Source organism: Oculina patagonica, chromosome 11 (assembly GCF_052425735.1).
Source record: "Oculina patagonica isolate OP01 chromosome 11, crgOcupat, whole genome shotgun sequence".
Lineage (NCBI taxonomy): Eukaryota > Metazoa > Cnidaria > Anthozoa > Scleractinia > Oculinidae > Oculina > Oculina patagonica.
Window position 1 is genome coordinate 10221932 of NC_135768.1, and position 27735 is coordinate 10249666.

Below are 27735 nucleotides of genomic sequence, written 5' to 3' on the forward strand. Positions count from 1 at the left end.
CATTTCCAGGACCCACAAGATAGCCTAAATGTAGCAGTACCAAACCCCATATTTGTCTTTGGCCTTAAAAAACAGTATCTATTTTCTGTTTTCTTTAATAAATAGGGTCAGGGTTCAAGAACTTATGTGGCACACACCTATTCTAATATGACGAGAGTGCTCTCTCCCCCCTCCCCCCCCCCCCCCCCCCGCAATATCTCAGTGACTTCTTTAATTTTTACTTTGTTCTTTATTAATTCTTGGTTTTCACATGACGTCATCAAAAATCTAAAACCCAGAATCGCAAGACCCCTGAGTTTTTATCCTCCACTGGCTATTTTAGACGTCCTTAATATATATCTTGTTGGAGGTTTTTAGCTCGATAGCATTTGCCGTCTTTAAGATAGAGCATTTTGAATTTTAGATTTAAACGTCACACGAGATCAAAGATGTTCGCCAGAAGGCTGTCACGTTTTCTTTCAATGCCTCATCCTGCGATTTTTAACAATCTGGACAGTTGTGGTTTTGCAGGAAGTGTTTATGTGAATGTTTACTAGCTCATGAGGGTGATCTGACCGCTTTTTGTTGCAGAATTTAATGCCAGATGTTTTCATTGATTTCCGGCGGCCATGTTGGAGTCCAAGCAGTTGGACTCCAACATGGCGTTTCCATACTGTGCTCTCTAAATTTGCGTGAAACATTTTGACGGATAACTCGAGTACAGAATAACGCACAGACCTGAGACTTGGATAAGGAGTTTATACAGTAATTTTCTACAACCTGTAATATTCTTGATTTTTTTTTTTTGACTCAATGGTTTTGGATTTATTTTTTTCGCGGCGTGACAGTAACGTGACAGTGAAAACCACCTATAGCCAACTTTAACTCCCTGATCTCTTCACCTTCCGGGCTGGATAGAACACTCCGCCAGAATTTGTGCATGGTGAGTGAAGCCAGTATTGCAGTAACGAAGTCGGTTTCTTAATTTATGTAAACTGACTTTGCACATAAATTACAGGTCGGAGTAGCAAAGCATATTAACATGTAAATTGCAAAAAAAAAAAAAACATTCCATAAAGGGACTGTAATACGATACACAGGATAAAAGTAAGACTAACATTTTTAATACAAAAAAGCAAAAGTTTAAACTACAGTTAATTTACATCATCTGTTTCCGATATCTGCAATTCATTATTTATTTACTGTTATTTTAATATTTTAAAATCCTTTATGTTTCCAAGATTTTTCATACTGTATCGATGCTGTAGTTTGGAACGAAGCTAACACCTTTACGGTTAACACACTGATGTGGATGTAGAATTACTACAATACTGGTCCGATTTAACCTTAGTCGTTAACTTTTTAAAGACGGCAGAAAATATCAGAAAAATGACAACTGACACATAATACGTTTTGTCACCTTGGTAAATGTTTGGCGCAACTTGTTAAACTATTCTTGACATTTCAGTAAGATACTTTCTTTTTACATTAAATTATATATTTTTCTGTTACGTTACAACTATGTTACCAAACAGGATTACTATTACTAGCGTTTAGCTTGACGTTTTCAGTGTTTTTGTTTAAATGAAACTTAATTTGATTGTATACTCCAAAATGTTCCAGATAAGCCAGAGGCTCGCGTGACTTGCTTTAAGCATACCACGCATACACATCAACACATGTTGTGCCACTGTTGCCATCTTCACTACAGTCAATCCAATCCTGTCCGTACCATATCTGAAATTCCTGGTTGCGTGACACAGTCAACTGATTGGACAGGTGGTGGAAAACGAGCTCTGGAGATGTGTGATGAATTCCATCAAGACTGTAACAGTGTTTTCTGTTGCCACAATCACCACTGCCGCTGATTGCTTTCAAATCTTCAACAGGAGGCAGAACAGATTCTTTATTGGCGTTCGTGATGATAGTCAGTGGGCCATTATTGCTATAAAATTTTGAATATCTGCAGCCCCAGTAGGATGCACTATCATCTGGGTTGCATTTGATCGACCCCGATATGTGAATGAGCTTCATTGTCCTAAGACGTCCACTCTTTGTGATGTTGAAGGCACCATACTGGTTACTTACTCATTCACCTGTTCTCCAGTTTAAATTGTTTTTTTTTTTTTTTTTTTTTTTTTTCCTGTTTTTTTTTTTTTTTTTTTTTTTTTTTTTTTTTTTTTTTTTTTTTTTTTTTTTTTTTTTTTTTTTTTTTTTATAAAAAAAATATAAAATATATTTTTCTCGCGCTCCAAAGCAAACAGGTTCTGTGTTTATCTTCTGCCAGCTCTCTAAAAGTTTATCAGAAAAATAAATCACCCAAGTAGAAACTATAAAAAAGCTCAATTGTAAGGTCTAAATTAGTGCTATTTGAGACAAAGAGCGCAGGTTTAATAGCCGGGCAGAGGATACACAATTAGATACCCAGTGAAGAGTAAGCACCGCTGGGTTACAAAATTACAAAGAATTAGGAGTATCCATCAGTAGGCAATGTTATACTTGGTATAATACGTTTATCGTGCTTAATGCGCCGGTCATCTGCCACTTTGAGTTTTTTCTTTTCTTATCTAGGGAAAAGCTTCGAGAGTAAGTACTAGAGATAAAAAAATACTTTCTTTGTAGGAAAGGTTGGTTCTTACATTATCGCCACGTCATTTTCGAATCGTTTCGATCGCCGCTGTCACTTCAAAAAGTGGTTTTACCATCGGGGCGATTATATGAGAACATTACACAGACGATCATTATCCTGAGCCGATGGGGCGTGCTGGGACGATCGTGAACGATTTTACGGAGAACTACTTTCACGAAAGGAGACGATCAAAGCGATCCAAACTGTCCCACGGTGCACCGATATTACGCAGAACTCAACACGGCATCGCAACCAACATAGCCGTCAAAACAGTAAAGTTTAACCAGGTCTTGTTCATGGAAAAAATCCAAAAATACGAGTGTTTATCTACAACAACTTCTTGAAGACTATAAAAATAAATACATTAAAAACAATTGGAAAGCTTTAGGAGAAATGGTACTTTCCAAACACTTCTCGTTCTTTAAATATTTCGCGAATCCAAAATCTACTTTTCCGTCTAGCTTCTCTTCCTCGCCCTATTATTTAGTTTTTAACATTTTTAACATTCATTTTAGTTTTTAACGGTTGTTGTGATATCTTAAGATTTTTACCGACCTAATTATATGTAGATGTAGATGTAGAAAACGGCAATAGTAAGAAGATAGGAGGCCAAGAGGTTTGCTCTTGCATCGAAAGCAACCATTGTGTTAAAAACGGCGCCAAAATGATTGTTATTGAGTCTAGAGCTTGACCGCGCACTTTGCTCATACCTCTAGATGATCGGGGCGATTATATAAGAACCCCCTTATCGCTCCCAATCGCTTGTATCACCTCCGATCGTCTCGGCGGTTGCAAACGATCGAGGCAAAAGTAACGATGGGGCGGTTATATGAGAAGTAACCTTAAGGTTACCTTTATATAATTATTTGAAACTTTTTAAAAAAACACACATGCACGATACCCGGGACGGTAGCGACAATACGCGACATAGTGCAGTGACTACGAGTAGTCGCTGTCAGGCTCTTTTTTTGGCAGAAATTTAGTAATGTTGCAATTCAATTTTTTATTAAGAATGGACGCGGTATAGGGATATAAAATACTCTATCAGTTAGCTAGATACTAAAGCCATACCTTCACAGCGAGCAAGGATTGTCTGACCATTCTCATCAGAGTATATCCAGTAATCCCCGTTAACCATCTCATTTCCTTCACTGGCCTTGATTTCACTGCAAGATTGGGCAGGAAGCTCCGGGATAGAACCAAGAGGAACTGGAGTGCGTGATAAAAGAATGAAACTCCGTAAAAATCGATTGTTTTGAAAGATCATAACCGGTGGAATAATTGCGATTAAAATGCTGTGATTATTTATACTTACACCGGGCTAAAATTCTTGACCGTTACTTTGTTCTAGCAAATCTATCGCGATCTTAAATGATCTCACCGTTTATAACTTTTGTCCTATATCGCATTGCAGTTTTATGCTCCTTTAGGTCTGTCAGTAAAGTCTGTTAGCAAAGTCTGTTTAGTAAACGAATCCAATGAATGAACTCAATGAATGTTTTTTTTATATATATATATATATATATATATATATATATATATATGACTTCAGGTGGGTTTCACACTGATAAATCCAGAATAGTGCTAAACAATGAAGGAGCGGTAATAACAGTGATTTTCTACTCAGTATCGTTTCATATGGGCTTTATGAAACGATACTGAGTAGAAAATCACTGTTATATATATATATATATCTAACTTGATTTGATAAAAGGTGTCTCCCGAAATTTGACATGACACCGTAGATCTGAAGCCCTATTTCTGTAACGAACGCTGAATGAGGGCTAATTTTAGCTCAAGTTTAACGTAAGGTACTCTAGTTTATGTGTTTTTTAACCAAAAAGACTGCATATACGGCATTTTGTTTAAATCAAGAATTCTATCAATTTAATTAAGAGTGTTTACAACTTGAAATGTGAGTCAAAATTAATACCAAGATAGACATAAGAAAACACTCGGCGGAGAGCTGAACTGTAGCTTTCTTACAGCATGCACGTCTCAAATAAACTGAACTAAAGCATTCTACATCGACATTCGATTCAACTTTAAGCAAATCAGGCGAAATATCTGAGGAAGCGGGCATGTGTTATCTCAATTGTCAACTCCATTGTCGCGGCCGGAAATGCACACGATCGCATCGCCTCCCACTAGCGAATCACAGAGAACTATGAACTATGAGTGTTAGCTAGGCGGAGAACGCCTAAAATTGAGGGAAAAAGAAAACTATGTACTCACATCAGCGCTTGAAGCGATTCCTTGGCTATCCACTTCGACATGTTTCTTTTAGAAATAACCGACAATGTCCCGGATGTATTTGAATCTCGTCGAGCGCGTAACGCCCCCTCCACAAACTTCAACAGTAAAAAACTAAGTCTTTAGCCACGGTAAAGTTCAAGCCAAATATCGTTATGACCGCCTTCAAATCAGCCCGTATAGTCTAGTTCCGAGTCCTAATTGATGTGGCTAAAGACCTTTGCTGTCTAAAGCAAGCTCAACATTATCTGTACCTGGCAAAACGAGCCGACCGGTTATCTGTGTTTAACCGCCTAAAGCTCGGTTTGAGGTACGATAACAGCCGACGCACAACTTGCAAATCGTAAGACTTTCACCTTCACGGGACTTAATGATGTCCTCCGGCAAACTTCCTTTAGACAGCAGAATGGAAAGCTATAGATCACAACTGTTCTACTAGTTAGCGCGCGCAACTAGAATTCAAATGAAAGAGAGGGGTTGGAGTTAGAGACTGGGCTAGACTAACCACAAGTAATTCTAGGGGGAGGGAGACGGGGGGGGGGGGGAGACAGGGAGGGAGAAAAAAAAGTAAGATTTCATTCACTACATTAGACAGGGCGACATTTCATTGGAAGAAAGCCGAACAATTCTCCGTATCCTCAAAAAAAACAAAATATGAAACCCCATACATTCCTTAACAGCCCGATAGCCACCTTTTATCAAATCAAGGTAGATTGTGCACAAGAATAAGTTATTTCTGTCCTAACGCAGCTCTGTAGCTCATTTCAAGCGATAATAGACCACAAAGTGAATGTAAAATCCATCAAATTGAAAAAAGAACCGATTTAATGAGCCAAAGTTGAGGAGTAATGAATTAGCTGACTTGGAGTTTCAGTAAATCAAAGCTTTAATCTTAGATGTCACCAAGCAGTAGCACACACACACGCAGTATGACCTTTTAAAGACCTTTAAACCTAACAGTAATCGAGTCTGCCCGCTTATTTGACAAGAAATGGGTAAACGAGAGTGAAAACACGACTTTGGTTCAATAATTCAGCTAAAATTTGTCTTAACTCGACAATCCATTGAACAATCTAACTTGATTTGATAAAAGGTGTCTCCCGAAATTTGACATGACACCGTAGATCTGAAGCCCTATTTCTGTAACGAACGCTGAATGAGGGCTAATTTTAGCTCAAGTTTAACGTAAGGTACTCTAGTTTATGTGTTTTTTAACCAAAAAGACTGCATATACGGCATTTTGTTTAAATCAAGAATTCTATCAATTTAATTAAGAGTGTTTACAACTTGAAATGTGAGTCAAAATTAATACCAAGATAGACATAAGAAAACACTCGGCGGAGAGCTGAACTGTAGCTTTCTTACAGCATGCACGTCTCAAATAAACTGAACTAAAGCATTCTACATCGACATTCGATTCAACTTTAAGCAAATCAGGCGAAATATCTGAGGAAGCGGGCATGTGTTATCTCAATTGTCAACTCCATTGTCGCGGCCGGAAATGCACACGATCGCATCGCCTCCCACTAGCGAATCACAGAGAACTATGAACTATGAGTGTTAGCTAGGCGGAGAACGCCTAAAATTGAGGGAAAAAGAAAACTATGTACTCACATCAGCGCTTGAAGCGATTCCTTGGCTATCCACTTCGACATGTTTCTTTTAGAAATAACCGACAATGTCCCGGATGTATTTGAATCTCGTCGAGCGCGTAACGCCCCCTCCACAAACTTCAACAGTAAAAAACTAAGTCTTTAGCCACGGTAAAGTTCAAGCCAAATATCGTTATGACCGCCTTCAAATCAGCCCGTATAGTCTAGTTCCGAGTCCTAATTGATGTGGCTAAAGACCTTTGCTGTCTAAAGCAAGCTCAACATTATCTGTACCTGGCAAAACGAGCCGACCGGTTATCTGTGTTTAACCGCCTAAAGCTCGGTTTGAGGTACGATAACAGCCGACGCACAACTTGCAAATCGTAAGACTTTCACCTTCACGGGACTTAATGATGTCCTCCGGCAAACTTCCTTTAGACAGCAGAATGGAAAGCTATAGATCACAACTGTTCTACTAGTTAGCGCGCGCAACTAGAATTCAAATGAAAGAGAGGGGTTGGAGTTAGAGACTGGGCTAGACTAACCACAAGTAATTCTAGGGGGAGGGAGACGGGGGGGGGGGGGGAGACAGGGAGGGAGAAAAAAAAGTAAGATTTCATTCACTACATTAGACAGGGCGACATTTCATTGGAAGAAAGCCGAACAATTCTCCGTATCCTCACACAAACACAAAAAAAAACAAAATATGAAACCCCATACATTCCTTAACAGCCCGATAGCCACCTTTTATCAAATCAAGGTAGATTGTGCACAAGAATAAGTTATTTCTGTCCTAACGCAGCTCTGTAGCTCATTTCAAGCGATAATAGACCACAAAGTGAATGTAAAATCCATCAAATTGAAAAAAGAACCGATTTAATGAGCCAAAGTTGAGGAGTAATGAATTAGCTGACTTGGAGTTTCAGTAAATCAAAGCTTTAATCTTAGATGTCACCAAGCAGTAGCACACACACACGCAGTATGACCTTTTAAAGACCTTTAAACCTAACAGTAATCGAGTCTGCCCGCTTATTTGACAAGAAATGGGTAAACGAGAGTGAAAACACGACTTTGGTTCAATAATTCAGCTAAAATTTGTCTTAACTCGACAATCCATTGAACAATCTAACTTGATTTGATAAAAGGTGTCTCCCGAAATTTGACATGACACCGTAGATCTGAAGCCCTATTTCTGTAACGAACGCTGAATGAGGGCTAATTTTAGCTCAAGTTTAACGTAAGGTACTCTAGTTTATGTGTTTTTTAACCAAAAAGACTGCATATACGGCATTTTGTTTAAATCAAGAATTCTATCAATTTAATTAAGAGTGTTTACAACTTGAAATGTGAGTCAAAATTAATACCAAGATAGACATAAGAAAACACTCGGCGGAGAGCTGAACTGTAGCTTTCTTACAGCATGCACGTCTCAAATAAACTGAACTAAAGCATTCTACATCGACATTCGATTCAACTTTAAGCAAATCAGGCGAAATATCTGAGGAAGCGGGCATGTGTTATCTCAATTGTCAACTCCATTGTCGCGGCCGGAAATGCACACGATCGCATCGCCTCCCACTAGCGAATCACAGAGAACTATGAACTATGAGTGTTAGCTAGGCGGAGAACGCCTAAAATTGAGGGAAAAAGAAAACTATGTACTCACATCAGCGCTTGAAGCGATTCCTTGGCTATCCACTTCGACATGTTTCTTTTAGAAATAACCGACAATGTCCCGGATGTATTTGAATCTCGTCGAGCGCGTAACGCCCCCTCCACAAACTTCAACAGTAAAAAACTAAGTCTTTAGCCACGGTAAAGTTCAAGCCAAATATCGTTATGACCGCCTTCAAATCAGCCCGTATAGTCTAGTTCCGAGTCCTAATTGATGTGGCTAAAGACCTTTGCTGTCTAAAGCAAGCTCAACATTATCTGTACCTGGCAAAACGAGCCGACCGGTTATCTGTGTTTAACCGCCTAAAGCTCGGTTTGAGGTACGATAACAGCCGACGCACAACTTGCAAATCGTAAGACTTTCACCTTCACGGGACTTAATGATGTCCTCCGGCAAACTTCCTTTAGACAGCAGAATGGAAAGCTATAGATCACAACTGTTCTACTAGTTAGCGCGCGCAACTAGAATTCAAATGAAAGAGAGGGGTTGGAGTTAGAGACTGGGCTAGACTAACCACAAGTAATTCTAGGGGGAGGGAGACGGGGGGGGGGGGGGGAGACAGGGAGGGAGAAAAAAAAGTAAGATTTCATTCACTACATTAGACAGGGCGACATTTCATTGGAAGAAAGCCGAACAATTCTCCGTATCCTCACACACACAAAAAAAAAACAAAATATGAAACCCCATACATTCCTTAACAGCCCGATAGCCACCTTTTATCAAATCAAGGTAGATTGTGCACAAGAATAAGTTATTTCTGTCCTAACGCAGCTCTGTAGCTCATTTCAAGCGATAATAGACCACAAAGTGAATGTAAAATCCATCAAATTGAAAAAAGAACCGATTTAATGAGCCAAAGTTGAGGAGTAATGAATTAGCTGACTTGGAGTTTCAGTAAATCAAAGCTTTAATCTTAGATGTCACCAAGCAGTAGCACACACACACGCAGTATGACCTTTTAAAGACCTTTAAACCTAACAGTAATCGAGTCTGCCCGCTTATTTGACAAGAAATGGGTAAACGAGAGTGAAAACACGACTTTGGTTCAATAATTCAGCTAAAATTTGTCTTAACTCGACAATCCATTGAACAATCTAACTTGATTTGATAAAAGGTGTCTCCCGAAATTTGACATGACACCGTAGATCTGAAGCCCTATTTCTGTAACGAACGCTGAATGAGGGCTAATTTTAGCTCAAGTTTAACGTAAGGTACTCTAGTTTATGTGTTTTTTAACCAAAAAGACTGCATATACGGCATTTTGTTTAAATCAAGAATTCTATCAATTTAATTAAGAGTGTTTACAACTTGAAATGTGAGTCAAAATTAATACCAAGATAGACATAAGAAAACACTCGGCGGAGAGCTGAACTGTAGCTTTCTTACAGCATGCACGTCTCAAATAAACTGAACTAAAGCATTCTACATCGACATTCGATTCAACTTTAAGCAAATCAGGCGAAATATCTGAGGAAGCGGGCATGTGTTATCTCAATTGTCAACTCCATTGTCGCGGCCGGAAATGCACACGATCGCATCGCCTCCCACTAGCGAATCACAGAGAACTATGAACTATGAGTGTTAGCTAGGCGGAGAACGCCTAAAATTGAGGGAAAAAGAAAACTATGTACTCACATCAGCGCTTGAAGCGATTCCTTGGCTATCCACTTCGACATGTTTCTTTTAGAAATAACCGACAATGTCCCGGATGTATTTGAATCTCGTCGAGCGCGTAACGCCCCCTCCACAAACTTCAACAGTAAAAAACTAAGTCTTTAGCCACGGTAAAGTTCAAGCCAAATATCGTTATGACCGCCTTCAAATCAGCCCGTATAGTCTAGTTCCGAGTCCTAATTGATGTGGCTAAAGACCTTTGCTGTCTAAAGCAAGCTCAACATTATCTGTACCTGGCAAAACGAGCCGACCGGTTATCTGTGTTTAACCGCCTAAAGCTCGGTTTGAGGTACGATAACAGCCGACGCACAACTTGCAAATCGTAAGACTTTCACCTTCACGGGACTTAATGATGTCCTCCGGCAAACTTCCTTTAGACAGCAGAATGGAAAGCTATAGATCACAACTGTTCTACTAGTTAGCGCGCGCAACTAGAATTCAAATGAAAGAGAGGGGTTGGAGTTAGAGACTGGGCTAGACTAACCACAAGTAATTCTAGGGGGAGGGAGACGGGGGGGGGGGGGAGACAGGGAGGGAGAAAAAAAAGTAAGATTTCATTCACTACATTAGACAGGGCGACATTTCATTGGAAGAAAGCCGAACAATTCTCCGTATCCTCACACACACACAAAAAAAAACAAAATATGAAACCCCATACATTCCTTAACAGCCCGATAGCCACCTTTTATCAAATCAAGGTAGATTGTGCACAAGAATAAGTTATTTCTGTCCTAACGCAGCTCTGTAGCTCATTTCAAGCGATAATAGACCACAAAGTGAATGTAAAATCCATCAAATTGAAAAAAGAACCGATTTAATGAGCCAAAGTTGAGGAGTAATGAATTAGCTGACTTGGAGTTTCAGTAAATCAAAGCTTTAATCTTAGATGTCACCAAGCAGTAGCACACACACACGCAGTATGACCTTTTAAAGACCTTTAAACCTAACAGTAATCGAGTCTGCCCGCTTATTTGACAAGAAATGGGTAAACGAGAGTGAAAACACGACTTTGGTTCAATAATTCAGCTAAAATTTGTCTTAACTCGACAATCCATTGAACAATCTAACTTGATTTGATAAAAGGTGTCTCCCGAAATTTGACATGACACCGTAGATCTGAAGCCCTATTTCTGTAACGAACGCTGAATGAGGGCTAATTTTAGCTCAAGTTTAACGTAAGGCACTCTAGTTTATGTGTTTTTTAACCAAAAAGACTGCATATACGGCATTTTGTTTAAATCAAGAATTCTATCAATTTAATTAAGAGTGTTTACAACTTGAAATGTGAGTCAAAATTAATACCAAGATAGACATAAGAAAACACTCGGCGGAGAGCTGAACTGTAGCTTTCTTACAGCATGCACGTCTCAAATAAACTGAACTAAAGCATTCTACATCGACATTCGATTCAACTTTAAGCAAATCAGGCGAAATATCTGAGGAAGCGGGCATGTGTTATCTCAATTGTCAACTCCATTGTCGCGGCCGGAAATGCACACGATCGCATCGCCTCCCACTAGCGAATCACAGAGAACTATGAACTATGAGTGTTAGCTAGGCGGAGAACGCCTAAAATTGAGGGAAAAAGAAAACTATGTACTCACATCAGCGCTTGAAGCGATTCCTTGGCTATCCAATTCGACATGTTTCTTTTAGAAATAACCGACAATGTCCCGGATGTATTTGAATCTCGTCGAGCGCGTAACGCCCCCTCCACAAACTTCAACAGTAAAAAACTAAGTCTTTAGCCACGGTAAAGTTCAAGCCAAATATCGTTATGACCGCCTTCAAATCAGCCCGTATAGTCTAGTTCCGAGTCCTAATTGATGTGGCTAAAGACCTTTGCTGTCTAAAGCAAGCTCAACATTATCTGTACCTGGCAAAACGAGCCGACCGGTTATCTGTGTTTAACCGCCTAAAGCTCGGTTTGAGGTACGATAACAGCCGACGCACAACTTGCAAATCGTAAGACTTTCACCTTCACGGGACTTAATGATGTCCTCCGGCAAACTTCCTTTAGACAGCAGAATGGAAAGCTATAGATCACAACTGTTCTACTAGTTAGCGCGCGCAACTAGAATTCAAATGAAAGAGAGGGGTTGGAGTTAGAGACTGGGCTAGACTAACCACAAGTAATTCTAGGGGGAGGGAGACGGGGGGGGGGGGGAGACAGGGAGGGAGAAAAAAAAGTAAGATTGCATTCACTACATTAGACAGGGCGACATTTCATTGGAAGAAAGCCGAACAATTCTCCGTATCCTCAAAAAAAAACAAAATATGAAACCCCATACATTCCTTAACAGCCCGATAGCCACCTTTTATCAAATCAAGGTAGATTGTGCACAAGAATAAGTTATTTCTGTCCTAACGCAGCTCTGTAGCTCATTTCAAGCGATAATAGACCACAAAGTGAATGTAAAATCCATCAAATTGAAAAAAGAACCGATTTAATGAGCCAAAGTTGAGGAGTAATGAATTAGCTGACTTGGAGTTTCAGTAAATCAAAGCTTTAATCTTAGATGTCACTAAGCAGTAGACACACACACGCAGTATGACCTTTTAAAGACCTTTAAACCTAACAGTAATCGAGTCTGCCCGCTTATTTGACAAGAAATGGGTAAACGAGAGTGAAAACACGACTTTGGTTCAATAATTCAGCTAAAATTTGTCTTAACTCGACAATCCATTGAACAATCTAACTTGATTTGATAAAAGGTGTCTCCCGAAATTTGACATGACACCGTAGATCTGAAGCCCTATTTCTGTAACGAACGCTGAATGAGGGCTAATTTTAGCTCAAGTTTAACGTAAGGCACTCTAGTTTATGTGTTTTTTAACCAAAAAGACTGCATATACGGCATTTTGTTTAAATCAAGAATTCTATCAATTTAATTAAGAGTGTTTACAACTTGAAATGTGAGTCAAAATTAATACCAAGATAGACATAAGAAAACACTCGGCGGAGAGCTGAACTGTAGCTTTCTTACAGCATGCACGTCTCAAATAAACTGAACTAAAGCATTCTACATCGACATTCGATTCAACTTTAAGCAAATCAGGCGAAATATCTGAGGAAGCGGGCATGTGTTATCTCAATTGTCAACTCCATTGTCGCGGCCGGAAATGCACACGATCGCATCGCCTCCCACTAGCGAATCACAGAGAACTATGAACTATGAGTGTTAGCTAGGCGGAGAACGCCTAAAATTGAGGGAAAAAGAAAACTATGTACTCACATCAGCGCTTGAAGCGATTCCTTGGCTATCCAATCCGACATGTTTCTTTTAGAAATAACCGACAATGTCCCGGATGTATTTGAATCTCGTCGAGCGCGTAACGCCCCCTCCACAAACTTCAACAGTAAAAAACTAAGTCTTTAGCCACGGTAAAGTTCAAGCCAAATATCGTTATGACCGCCTTCAAATCAGCCCGTATAGTCTAGTTCCGAGTCCTAATTGATGTGGCTAAAGACCTTTGCTGTCTAAAGCAAGCTCAACATTATCTGTACCTGGCAAAACGAGCCGACCGGTTATCTGTGTTTAACCGCCTAAAGCTCGGTTTGAGGTACGATAACAGCCGACGCACAACTTGCAAATCGTAAGACTTTCACCTTCACGGGACTTAATGATGTCCTCCGGCAAACTTCCTTTAGACAGCAGAATGGAAAGCTATAGATCACAACTGTTCTACTAGTTAGCGCGCGCAACTAGAATTCAAATGAAAGAGAGGGGTTGGAGTTAGAGACTGGGCTAGACTAACCACAAGTAATTCTAGGGGGAGGGAGACGGGGGGGGGGGGGGAGACAGGGAGGGAGAAAAAAAGTAAGATTGCATTCACTACATTAGACAGGGCGACATTTCATTGGAAGAAAGCCGAACAATTCTCCGTATCCTACACACAAACAAAAAAAAACAAAAAATGAAACCCCATACATTCCTTAACAGCCCGATAGCCACCTTTTATCAAATCAAGGTAGATTGTGCACAAGAATAAGTTATTTCTGTCCTAACGCAGCTCTGTAGCTCATTTCAAGCGATAATAGACCACAAAGTGAATGTAAAATCCATCAAATTGAAAAAAGAACCGATTTAATGAGCCAAAGTTGAGGAGTAATGAATTAGCTGACTTGGAGTTTCAGTAAATCAAAGCTTTAATCTTAGATGTCACTAAGCAGTAGACACACACACGCAGTATGACCTTTTAAAGACCTTTAAACCTAACAGTAATCGAGTCTGCCCGCTTATTTGACAAGAAATGGGTAAACGAGAGTGAAAACACGACTTTGGTTCAATAATTCAGCTAAAATTTGTCTTAACTCGACAATCCATTGAACAATCTAACTTGATTTGATAAAAGGTGTCTCCCGAAATTTGACATGACACCGTAGATCTGAAGCCCTATTTCTGTAACGAACGCTGAATGAGGGCTAATTTTAGCTCAAGTTTAACGTAAGGCACTCTAGTTTATGTGTTTTTTAACCAAAAAGACTGCATATACGGCATTTTGTTTAAATCAAGAATTCTATCAATTTAATTAAGAGTGTTTACAACTTGAAATGTGAGTCAAAATTAATACCAAGATAGACATAAGAAAACACTCGGCGGAGAGCTGAACTGTAGCTTTCTTACAGCATGCACGTCTCAAATAAACTGAACTAAAGCATTCTACATCGACATTCGATTCAACTTTAAGCAAATCAGGCGAAATATCTGAGGAAGCGGGCATGTGTTATCTCAATTGTCAACTCCATTGTCGCGGCCGGAAATGCACACGATCGCATCGCCTCCCACTAGCGAATCACAGAGAACTATGAACTATGAGTGTTAGCTAGGCGGAGAACGCCTAAAATTGAGGGAAAAAGAAAACTATGTACTCACATCAGCGCTTGAAGCGATTCCTTGGCTATCCAATCCGACATGTTTCTTTTAGAAATAACCGACAATGTCCCGGATGTATTTGAATCTCGTCGAGCGCGTAACGCCCCCTCCACAAACTTCAACAGTAAAAAACTAAGTCTTTAGCCACGGTAAAGTTCAAGCCAAATATCGTTATGACCGCCTTCAAATCAGCCCGTATAGTCTAGTTCCGAGTCCTAATTGATGTGGCTAAAGACCTTTGCTGTCTAAAGCAAGCTCAACATTATCTGTACCTGGCAAAACGAGCCGACCGGTTATCTGTGTTTAACCGCCTAAAGCTCGGTTTGAGGTACGATAACAGCCGACGCACAACTTGCAAATCGTAAGACTTTCACCTTCACGGGACTTAATGATGTCCTCCGGCAAACTTCCTTTAGACAGCAGAATGGAAAGCTATAGATCACAACTGTTCAACTAGTTAGCGCGCGCAACTAGAATTCAAATGAAAGAGAGGGGTTGGAGTTAGAGACTGGGCTAGACTAACCACAAGTAATTCTAGGGGGAGGGAGACGGGGGGGGGGGGGGGGAGACAGGGAGGGAGAAAAAAAGTAAGATTGCATTCACTACATTAGACAGGGCGACATTTCATTGGAAGAAAGCCGAACAATTCTCCGTATCCTCAAAAAAAAAAAAAACAAAAAATGAAACCCCATACATTCCTTAACAGCCCGATAGCCACCTTTTATCAAATCAAGGTAGATTGTGCACAAGAATAAGTTATTTCTGTCCTAACGCAGCTCTGTAGCTCATTTCAAGCGATAATAGACCACAAAGTGAATGTAAAATCCATCAAATTGAAAAAAGAACCGATTTAATGAGCCAAAGTTGAGGAGTAATGAATTAGCTGACTTGGAGTTTCAGTAAATCAAAGCTTTAATCTTAGATGTCACTAAGCAGTAGACACACACACGCAGTATGACCTTTTAAAGACCTTTAAACCTAACAGTAATCGAGTCTGCCCGCTTATTTGACAAGAAATGGGTAAACGAGAGTGAAAACACGACTTTGGTTCAATAATTCAGCTAAAATTTGTCTTAACTCGACAATCCATTGAACAATCTAACTTGATTTGATAAAAGGTGTCTCCCGAAATTTGACATGACACCGTAGATCTGAAGCCCTATTTCTGTAACGAACGCTGAATGAGGGCTAATTTTAGCTCAAGTTTAACGTAAGGCACTCTAGTTTATGTGTTTTTTAACCAAAAAGACTGCATATACGGCATTTTGTTTAAATCAAGAATTCTATCAATTTAATTAAGAGTGTTTACAACTTGAAATGTGAGTCAAAATTAATACCAAGATAGACATAAGAAAACACTCGGCGGAGAGCTGAACTGTAGCTTTCTTACAGCATGCACGTCTCAAATAAACTGAACTAAAGCATTCTACATCGACATTCGATTCAACTTTAAGCAAATCAGGCGAAATATCTGAGGAAGCGGGCATGTGTTATCTCAATTGTCAACTCCATTGTCGCGGCCGGAAATGCACACGATCGCATCGCCTCCCACTAGCGAATCACAGAGAACTATGAACTATGAGTGTTAGCTAGGCGGAGAACGCCTAAAATTGAGGGAAAAAGAAAACTATGTACTCACATCAGCGCTTGAAGCGATTCCTTGGCTATCCAATCCGACATGTTTCTTTTAGAAATAACCGACAATGTCCCGGATGTATTTGAATCTCGTCGAGCGCGTAACGCCCGCTCCACAAACTTCAACAGTAAAAAACTAAGTCTTTAGCCACGGTAAAGTTCAAGCCAAATATCGTTATGACCGCCTTCAAATCAGCCCGTATAGTCTAGTTCCGAGTCCTAATTGATGTGGCTAAAGACCTTTGCTGTCTAAAGCAAGCTCAACATTATCTGTACCTGGCAAAACGAGCCGACCGGTTATCTGTGTTTAACCGCCTAAAGCTCGGTTTGAGGTACGATAACAGCCGACGCACAACTTGCAAATCGTAAGACTTTCACCTTCACGGGACTTAATGATGTCCTCCGGCAAACTTCCTTTAGACAGCAGAATGGAAAGCTATAGATCACAACTGTTCAACTAGTTAGCGCGCGCAACTAGAATTCAAATGAAAGAGAGGGGTTGGAGTTAGAGACTGGGCTAGACTAACCACAAGTAATTCTAGGGGGAGGGAGACGGGGGGGGGGGGGGGAGACAGGGAGGGAGAAAAAAAATTAAGATTGCATTCACTACATTAGACAGGGCGACATTTCATTGGAAGAAAGCCGAACAATTCTCCGTATCCTCACACACACACAAAAAAAAAACAAAAAATGAAACCCCATACATTCCTTAACAGCCCGATAGCCACCTTTTATCAAATCAAGGTAGATTGTGCACAAGAATAAGTTATTTCTGTCCTAACGCAGCTCTGTAGCTCATTTCAAGCGATAATAGACCACAAAGTGAATGTAAAATCCATCAAATTGAAAAAAGAACCGATTTAATGAGCCAAAGTTGAGGAGTAATGAATTAGCTGACTTGGAGTTTCAGTAAATCAAAGCTTTAAACTTAGATGTCACTAAGCAGTAGACACACACACGCAGTATGACCTTTTAAAGACCTTTAAACCTAACAGTAATCGAGTCTGCCCGCTTATTTGACAAGAAATGGGTAAACGAGAGTGAAAACACGACTTTGGTTCAATAATTCAGCTAAAATTTGTCTTAACTCGACAATCCATTGAACAATCTAACTTGATTTGATAAAAGGTGTCTCCCGAAATTTGACATGACACCGTAGATCTGAAGCCCTATTTCTGTAACGAACGCTGAATGAGGGCTAATTTTAGCTCAAGTTTAACGTAAGGCACTCTAGTTTATGTGTTTTTTAACCAAAAAGACTGCATATACGGCATTTTGTTTAAATCAAGAATTCTATCAATTTAATTAAGAGTGTTTACAACTTGAAATGTGAGTCAAAATTAATACCAAGATAGACATAAGAAAACACTCGGCGGAGAGCTGAACTGTAGCTTTCTTACAGCATGCACGTCTCAAATAAACTGAACTAAAGCATTCTACATCGACATTCGATTCAACTTTAAGCAAATCAGGCGAAATATCTGAGGAAGCGGGCATGTGTTATCTCAATTGTCAACTCCATTGTCGCGGCCGGAAATGCACACGATCGCATCGCCTCCCACTAGCGAATCACAGAGAACTATGAACTATGAGTGTTAGCTAGGCGGAGAACGCCTAAAATTGAGGGAAAAAGAAAACTATGTACTCACATCAGCGCTTGAAGCGATTCCTTGGCTATCCACTCCGACATGTTTCTTTTAGAAATAACCGACAATGTCCCGGATGTATTTGAATCTCGTCGAGCGCGTAACGCCCGCTCCACAAACTTCAACAGTAAAAAACTAAGTCTTTAGCCACGGTAAAGTTCAAGCCAAATATCGTTATGACCGCCTTCAAATCAGCCCGTATAGTCTAGTTCCGAGTCCTAATTGATGTGGCTAAAGACCTTTGCTGTCTAAAGCAAGCTCAACATTATCTGTACCTGGCAAAACGAGCCGACCGGTTATCTGTGTTTAACCGCCTAAAGCTCGGTTTGAGGTACGATAACAGCCGACGCACAACTTGCAAATCGTAAGACTTTCACCTTCACGGGACTTAATGATGTCCTCCGGCAAACTTCCTTTAGACAGCAGAATGGAAAGCTATAGATCACAACTGTTCTACTAGTTAGCGCGCGCAACTAGAATTCAAATGAAAGAGAGGGGTTGGAGTTAGAGACTGGGCTAGACTAACCACAAGTAATTCTAGGGGGAGGGAGACGGGGGGGGGGGGGGGGGAGACAGGGAGGGAGAAAAAAAAGTAAGATTGCATTCACTACATTAGACAGGGCGACATTTCATTGGAAGAAAGCCGAACAATTCTCCGTATCCTCACACACACAAAAAAAAAAACAAAAAATGAAACCCCATACATTCCTTAACAGCCCGATAGCCACCTTTTATCAAATCAAGGTAGATTGTGCACAAGAATAAGTTATTTCTGTCCTAACGCAGCTCTGTAGCTCATTTCAAGCGATAATAGACCACAAAGTGAATGTAAAATCCATCAAATTGAAAAAAGAACCGATTTAATGAGCCAAAGTTGAGGAGTAATGAATTAGCTGACTTGGAGTTTCAGTAAATCAAAGCTTTAATCTTAGATGTCACTAAGCAGTAGACACACACACGCAGTATGACCTTTTAAAGACCTTTAAACCTAACAGTAATCGAGTCTGCCCGCTTATTTGACAAGAAATGGGTAAACGAGAGTGAAAACACGACTTTGGTTCAATAATTCAGCTAAAATTTGTCTTAACTCGACAATCCATTGAACAATCTAACTTGATTTGATAAAAGGTGTCTCCCGAAATTTGACATGACACCGTAGATCTGAAGCCCTATTTCTGTAACGAACGCTGAATGAGGGCTAATTTTAGCTCAAGTTTAACGTAAGGCACTCTAGTTTATGTGTTTTTTAACCAAAAAGACTGCATATACGGCATTTTGTTTAAATCAAGAATTCTATCAATTTAATTAAGAGTGTTTACAACTTGAAATGTGAGTCAAAATTAATACCAAGATAGACATAAGAAAACACTCGGCGGAGAGCTGAACTGTAGCTTTCTTACAGCATGCACGTCTCAAATAAACTGAACTAAAGCATTCTACATCGACATTCGATTCAACTTTAAGCAAATCAGGCGAAATATCTGAGGAAGCGGGCATGTGTTATCTCAATTGTCAACTCCATTGTCGCGGCCGGAAATGCACACGATCGCATCGCCTCCCACTAGCGAATCACAGAGAACTATGAACTATGAGTGTTAGCTAGGCGGAGAACGCCTAAAATTGAGGGAAAAAGAAAACTATGTACTCACATCAGCGCTTGAAGCGATTCCTTGGCTATCCAATCCGACATGTTTCTTTTAGAAATAACCGACAATGTCCCGGATGTATTTGAATCTCGTCGAGCGCGTAACGCCCCCTCCACAAACTTCAACAGTAAAAAACTAAGTCTTTAGCCACGGTAAAGTTCAAGCCAAATATCGTTATGACCGCCTTCAAATCAGCCCGTATAGTCTAGTTCCGAGTCCTAATTGATGTGGCTAAAGACCTTTGCTGTCTAAAGCAAGCTCAACATTATCTGTACCTGGCAAAACGAGCCGACCGGTTATCTGTGTTTAACCGCCTAAAGCTCGGTTTGAGGTACGATAACAGCCGACGCACAACTTGCAAATCGTAAGACTTTCACCTTCACGGGACTTAATGATGTCCTCCGGCAAACTTCCTTTAGACAGCAGAATGGAAAGCTATAGATCACAACTGTTCTACTAGTTAGCGCGCGCAACTAGAATTCAAATGAAAGAGAGGGGTTGGAGTTAGAGACTGGGCTAGACTAACCACAAGTAATTCTAGGGGGAGGGAGACGGGGGGGGGGGGGGAGACAGGGAGGGAGAAAAAAAAGTAAGATTTCATTCACTACATTAGACAGGGCGACATTTCATTGGAAGAAAGCCGAACAATTCTCCGTATCCTCACACACACAAAAAAAAAAAACAAAATATGAAACCCCATACATTCCTTAACAGCCCGATAGCCACCTTTTATCAAATCAAGGTAGATTGTGCACAAGAATAAGTTATTTCTGTCCTAACGCAGCTCTGTAGCTCATTTCAAGCGATAATAGACCACAAAGTGAATGTAAAATCCATCAAATTGAAAAAAGAACCGATTTAATGAGCCAAAGTTGAGGAGTAATGAATTAGCTGACTTGGAGTTTCAGTAAATCAAAGCTTTAATCTTAGATGTCACCAAGCAGTAGCACACACACACGCAGTATGACCTTTTAAAGACCTTTAAACCTAACAGTAATCGAGTCTGCCCGCTTATTTGACAAGAAATGGGTAAACGAGAGTGAAAACACGACTTTGGTTCAATAATTCAGCTAAAATTTGTCTTAACTCGACAATCCATTGAACAATCTAACTTGATTTGATAAAAGGTGTCTCCCGAAATTTGACATGACACCGTAGATCTGAAGCCCTATTTCTGTAACGAACGCTGAATGAGGGCTAATTTTAGCTCAAGTTTAACGTAAGGTACTCTAGTTTATGTGTTTTTTAACCAAAAAGACTGCATATACGGCATTTTGTTTAAATCAAGAATTCTATCAATTTAATTAAGAGTGTTTACAACTTGAAATGTGAGTCAAAATTAATACCAAGATAGACATAAGAAAACACTCGGCGGAGAGCTGAACTGTAGCTTTCTTACAGCATGCACGTCTCAAATAAACTGAACTAAAGCATTCTACATCGACATTCGATTCAACTTTAAGCAAATCAGGCGAAATATCTGAGGAAGCGGGCATGTGTTATCTCAATTGTCAACTCCATTGTCGCGGCCGGAAATGCACACGATCGCATCGCCTCCCACTAGCGAATCACAGAGAACTATGAACTATGAGTGTTAGCTAGGCGGAGAACGCCTAAAATTGAGGGAAAAAGAAAACTATGTACTCACATCAGCGCTTGAAGCGATTCCTTGGCTATCCACTTCGACATGTTTCTTTTAGAAATAACCGACAATGTCCCGGATGTATTTGAATCTCGTCGAGCGCGTAACGCCCCCTCCACAAACTTCAACAGTAAAAAACTAAGTCTTTAGCCACGGTAAAGTTCAAGCCAAATATCGTTATGACCGCCTTCAAATCAGCCCGTATAGTCTAGTTCCGAGTCCTAATTGATGTGGCTAAAGACCTTTGCTGTCTAAAGCAAGCTCAACATTATCTGTACCTGGCAAAACGAGCCGACCGGTTATCTGTGTTTAACCGCCTAAAGCTCGGTTTGAGGTACGATAACAGCCGACGCACAACTTGCAAATCGTAAGACTTTCACCTTCACGGGACTTAATGATGTCCTCCGGCAAACTTCCTTTAGACAGCAGAATGGAAAGCTATAGATCACAACTGTTCTACTAGTTAGCGCGCGCAACTAGAATTCAAATGAAAGAGAGGGGTTGGAGTTAGAGACTGGGCTAGACTAACCACAAGTAATTCTAGGGGGAGGGAGACGGGGGGGGGGGGGGGAGACAGGGAGGGAGAAAAAAAAGTAAGATTTCATTCACTACATTAGACAGGGCGACATTTCATTGGAAGAAAGCCGAACAATTCTCCGTATCCTCAAAAAAAAAAAAACAAAATATGAAACCCCATACATTCCTTAACAGCCCGATAGCCACCTTTTATCAAATCAAGGTAGATTGTGCACAAGAATAAGTTATTTCTGTCCTAACGCAGCTCTGTAGCTCATTTCAAGCGATAATAGACCACAAAGTGAATGTAAAATCCATCAAATTGAAAAAAGAACCGATTTAATGAGCCAAAGTTGAGGAGTAATGAATTAGCTGACTTGGAGTTTCAGTAAATCAAAGCTTTAATCTTAGATGTCACCAAGCAGTAGCACACACACACGCAGTATGACCTTTTAAAGACCTTTAAACCTAACAGTAATCGAGTCTGCCCGCTTATTTGACAAGAAATGGGTAAACGAGAGTGAAAACACGACTTTGGTTCAATAATTCAGCTAAAATTTGTCTTAACTCGACAATCCATTGAACAATCTAACTTGATTTGATAAAAGGTGTCTCCCGAAATTTGACATGACACCGTAGATCTGAAGCCCTATTTCTGTAACGAACGCTGAATGAGGGCTAATTTTAGCTCAAGTTTAACGTAAGGTACTCTAGTTTATGTGTTTTTTAACCAAAAAGACTGCATATACGGCATTTTGTTTAAATCAAGAATTCTATCAATTTAATTAAGAGTGTTTACAACTTGAAATGTGAGTCAAAATTAATACCAAGATAGACATAAGAAAACACTCGGCGGAGAGCTGAACTGTAGCTTTCTTACAGCATGCACGTCTCAAATAAACTGAACTAAAGCATTCTACATCGACATTCGATTCAACTTTAAGCAAATCAGGCGAAATATCTGAGGAAGCGGGCATGTGTTATCTCAATTGTCAACTCCATTGTCGCGGCCGGAAATGCACACGATCGCATCGCCTCCCACTAGCGAATCACAGAGAACTATGAACTATGAGTGTTAGCTAGGCGGAGAACGCCTAAAATTGAGGGAAAAAGAAAACTATGTACTCACATCAGCGCTTGAAGCGATTCCTTGGCTATCCACTTCGACATGTTTCTTTTAGAAATAACCGACAATGTCCCGGATGTATTTGAATCTCGTCGAGCGCGTAACGCCCCCTCCACAAACTTCAACAGTAAAAAACTAAGTCTTTAGCCACGGTAAAGTTCAAGCCAAATATCGTTATGACCGCCTTCAAATCAGCCCGTATAGTCTAGTTCCGAGTCCTAATTGATGTGGCTAAAGACCTTTGCTGTCTAAAGCAAGCTCAACATTATCTGTACCTGGCAAAACGAGCCGACCGGTTATCTGTGTTTAACCGCCTAAAGCTCGGTTTGAGGTACGATAACAGCCGACGCACAACTTGCAAATCGTAAGACTTTCACCTTCACGGGACTTAATGATGTCCTCCGGCAAACTTCCTTTAGACAGCAGAATGGAAAGCTATAGATCACAACTGTTCTACTAGTTAGCGCGCGCAACTAGAATTCAAATGAAAGAGAGGGGTTGGAGTTAGAGACTGGGCTAGACTAACCACAAGTAATTCTAGGGGGAGGGAGACGGGGGGGGGGGGGGAGACAGGGAGGGAGAAAAAAAAGTAAGATTTCATTCACTACATTAGACAGGGCGACATTTCATTGGAAGAAAGCCGAACAATTCTCCGTATCCTCAAAAAAAACAAAATATGAAACCCCATACATTCCTTAACAGCCCGATAGCCACCTTTTATCAAATCAAGGTAGATTGTGCACAAGAATAAGTTATTTCTGTCCTAACGCAGCTCTGTAGCTCATTTCAAGCGATAATAGACCACAAAGTGAATGTAAAATCCATCAAATTGAAAAAAGAACCGATTTAATGAGCCAAAGTTGAGGAGTAATGAATTAGCTGACTTGGAGTTTCAGTAAATCAAAGCTTTAATCTTAGATGTCACCAAGCAGTAGCACACACACACGCAGTATGACCTTTTAAAGACCTTTAAACCTAACAGTAATCGAGTCTGCCCGCTTATTTGACAAGAAATGGGTAAACGAGAGTGAAAACACGACTTTGGTTCAATAATTCAGCTAAAATTTGTCTTAACTCGACAATCCATTGAACAATCTAACTTGATTTGATAAAAGGTGTCTCCCGAAATTTGACATGACACCGTAGATCTGAAGCCCTATTTCTGTAACGAACGCTGAATGAGGGCTAATTTTAGCTCAAGTTTAACGTAAGGTACTCTAGTTTATGTGTTTTTTAACCAAAAAGACTGCATATACGGCATTTTGTTTAAATCAAGAATTCTATCAATTTAATTAAGAGTGTTTACAACTTGAAATGTGAGTCAAAATTAATACCAAGATAGACATAAGAAAACACTCGGCGGAGAGCTGAACTGTAGCTTTCTTACAGCATGCACGTCTCAAATAAACTGAACTAAAGCATTCTACATCGACATTCGATTCAACTTTAAGCAAATCAGGCGAAATATCTGAGGAAGCGGGCATGTGTTATCTCAATTGTCAACTCCATTGTCGCGGCCGGAAATGCACACGATCGCATCGCCTCCCACTAGCGAATCACAGAGAACTATGAACTATGAGTGTTAGCTAGGCGGAGAACGCCTAAAATTGAGGGAAAAAGAAAACTATGTACTCACATCAGCGCTTGAAGCGATTCCTTGGCTATCCACTTCGACATGTTTCTTTTAGAAATAACCGACAATGTCCCGGATGTATTTGAATCTCGTCGAGCGCGTAACGCCCCCTCCACAAACTTCAACAGTAAAAAACTAAGTCTTTAGCCACGGTAAAGTTCAAGCCAAATATCGTTATGACCGCCTTCAAATCAGCCCGTATAGTCTAGTTCCGAGTCCTAATTGATGTGGCTAAAGACCTTTGCTGTCTAAAGCAAGCTCAACATTATCTGTACCTGGCAAAACGAGCCGACCGGTTATCTGTGTTTAACCGCCTAAAGCTCGGTTTGAGGTACGATAACAGCCGACGCACAACTTGCAAATCGTAAGACTTTCACCTTCACGGGACTTAATGATGTCCTCCGGCAAACTTCCTTTAGACAGCAGAATGGAAAGCTATAGATCACAACTGTTCTACTAGTTAGCGCGCGCAACTAGAATTCAAATGAAAGAGAGGGGTTGGAGTTAGAGACTGGGCTAGACTAACCACAAGTAATTCTAGGGGGAGGGAGACGGGGGGGGGGGGGGAGACAGGGAGGGAGAAAAAAAAAGTAAGATTTCATTCACTACATTAGACAGGGCGACATTTCATTGGAAGAAAGCCGAACAATTCTCCGTATCCTCAAAAAAAACAAAATATGAAACCCCATACATTCCTTAACAGCCCGATAGCCACCTTTTATCAAATCAAGGTAGATATATATATATATATATATATATATATATATACGTATAATAGACTTTATAAATCTATGGCGCAATTCGACAACACCTTTAGGTCTATTAGTAAGGACTGTTAGTAAACGAACGTAAACGAATTCATATAGCCAATATAATCCTCATGGACTCAATATGATAGGACTAGTAGTATTGTTAAGTTTTTTTTATATATATATATATATACACACAGTATAGATTTTGTATGTAGTGTAGGTATTGTTAGTGTTATTTGTTTGTTTGTTTGTTTTTTTGTTCTTTTACTGTTTGTAACGTGAGTTTCTGCAAATAAAAAAAAAAAATTAAATTAAAAAAATGATTTTCAAAAACAAAAAAAAAAACAAAAAAAAAAACAAAAAAATGATTACAAAACTTGCCAGTCTTAATCTCGCTTCTTCGCATTCATGTAACCTAACACTAAAATTTTATCTGAGGAAAAAACTTCAGTTTCTCTGTTTTTAAGCTTTGATAAAGTTAATAGTCTTCATACTGCTCCGTCGAATGGCTGTGAGAACTCTCGACTGCAGCTTGATCTCTCTCCACACTGCATCGGTCTACGTTATCATTCTTATAGAAACAGAAGCTTTGTTACTCAAGCAAAAAACAACTGATGATCTATTCTGTTTAGTCTAAAATGCACCGTAAGGAAGTAATTGTTAACCCAACATATTTACCACCTTGTGTATGTTGCTGGGACGATGTTGGAACGGTATTCTTTTCTTTTTTAAGATGTATGGATTTCGTTAGAATGTTTGTGCCAGCGAGGTCTGTAACATACTAGGCTCGAGGCGAAATTAGATAAAACACATAAACTAGCATATATGAAGCCATACAAGCTGTGGGCTTCAAAATGGCCGCGTTGCCGCGTTGAAAAAGAAAGAAGCAAACAAGAAAAAAATCACCTCTGTTGTTTGCTCGTTTCATGTAGTATTTGGTCTGATCCGGCATAAAATCTTCCGGTCTTGCTTCCTTAGTTCTATTGTTGAGTTCGCAGACATCTTGACCAATATGGAAGTTAAAACTTTGGCACGTCACTTTTTTCTGGTCAGATTTTTCTAGGCTTAGTCCCATTAGCTTGAAGGAAATTTGGCAAATTAAGTTTTACATGCTTGGCAAAAATAAGGCAACTATTTGCAGTATTCTTCGAAAACAAAAACAACATCATGCAAGTTTCCAACCTTTTTTGCGACACAGGGACAGCGTGATGCAGGTGTTTTCTCTGTTTTTCTTTTTTTGTTGTTGTTAACAACGTAACAAAAAAATAAGTTTCCCTACCCTCCTCGATGTTAACTCATAAATTATTATTGTATATTTGCTATGTAGCTAGAAGTGAGTTTTAATTGTCTCGTTTTACTTAATTCACCCAAAAAGTCATTGTTTTGCTGAGGCACTTTCCACATGCACTTAAAAAGCACTATTTGTAAACAATACAGGGGCAGTTTTATTTAACAAAATTCGTTCGATTACAGATTGCAGTGTTGGATTAATTTTCTAATAAATATTTTTTGCCTATTAGCTATATGTGTAGGAAACTCCTGAGAAACAACGGGAAAAGAAGAAAAAAGAATTCGAAAGATCGATTGAATAAATTGTCAAGAAACGAAAGCTGCAGTTAGTATATAAAAAATATTTTAATTTCGTTCTAACTAAGGCCCGGATTCAAAATTTAAAGTAAAAATGATAAAAATAGTTGTCACGAAAGTTAAACGTTCTTTTGAGGTTCGCTTTTAATACTAACACTCTATTCTGTTCTAAAATAAGCTATCGTTTCTTACCTATTTCCGAATCAGGAATTAAACTAGACGATTCCCAAGTCTTTCTTTTTTTTGATGTCTTGAATAACTGTTAAAAAACGGAACTCGATATTAACGTAATGCTACCCGCTACTCTTTATGCATCATTATTATTAGCTTTCTCTTGACATTTTATATTCTGCCAATCAATCAACTGACTGAATTCTAGAAAGGATCTCAGTATTCCGGCCGTCTGCCACCCGCAACAGAATCGGCATTGTGGTCCAAAACAAAGATTTTCATAAGCAATTTTTATCAAGTACAAGTGAAAATGTTCAGCGGTGGTATAATTCTCCAAATAAGCTTCATTATGCTTAACAACGCGATCTTAAAATTAGTGTACTGTGATTCACAGGCCAGGCCATTTACACTCAAATCCAATTTTCGCATACCATTAGGCTTCATGCTAATCTAAAGAGAAAATCGGTAATCAGTAAGCGAAACTGTAATAAGTAGTGGTTAAGTTTATTTGGTAGAATAAATTGCTAATTTGGAAGGTAAAATACCCGCAACAGTTAAACACCAGGTCATCAAACTTCGACACAATTTTTATCGCCCGCATATTTTTTTTTTCAGCAATACCGAAGAAAATTGTCTAATAAAGCAAGTAAAACAATGCACCGATGTGTTAAAGCAACTGTAGTAAAATTGTTGAGGACAAAT

The 27735-nt window shown here is 39.6% G+C and overlaps 2 protein-coding genes across 2 annotated transcripts in view; both read right to left on the minus strand.

Annotated features, from left to right (window-relative positions):
• The window catches only part of LOC144630230 (uncharacterized), a 69602-nt gene that overhangs the window by 40983 nt on the left and 884 nt on the right, over positions 1–27735 (minus strand). The gene's annotated exons all lie outside the window — the stretch shown is intronic.
• LOC144630828 (uncharacterized) lies at positions 834–26350 on the minus strand. Its single transcript, XM_078489190.1, has 4 exons — positions 26182–26350; positions 3680–3817; positions 2223–2270; positions 834–2063 (listed from the first exon to the last, which is right to left on the minus strand). The coding sequence occupies exons 1-4, from the start codon at positions 26348–26350 to the stop codon at positions 1630–1632; spliced, it is 789 nt and encodes a 262-aa protein (XP_078345316.1). The 3' UTR covers positions 834–1629.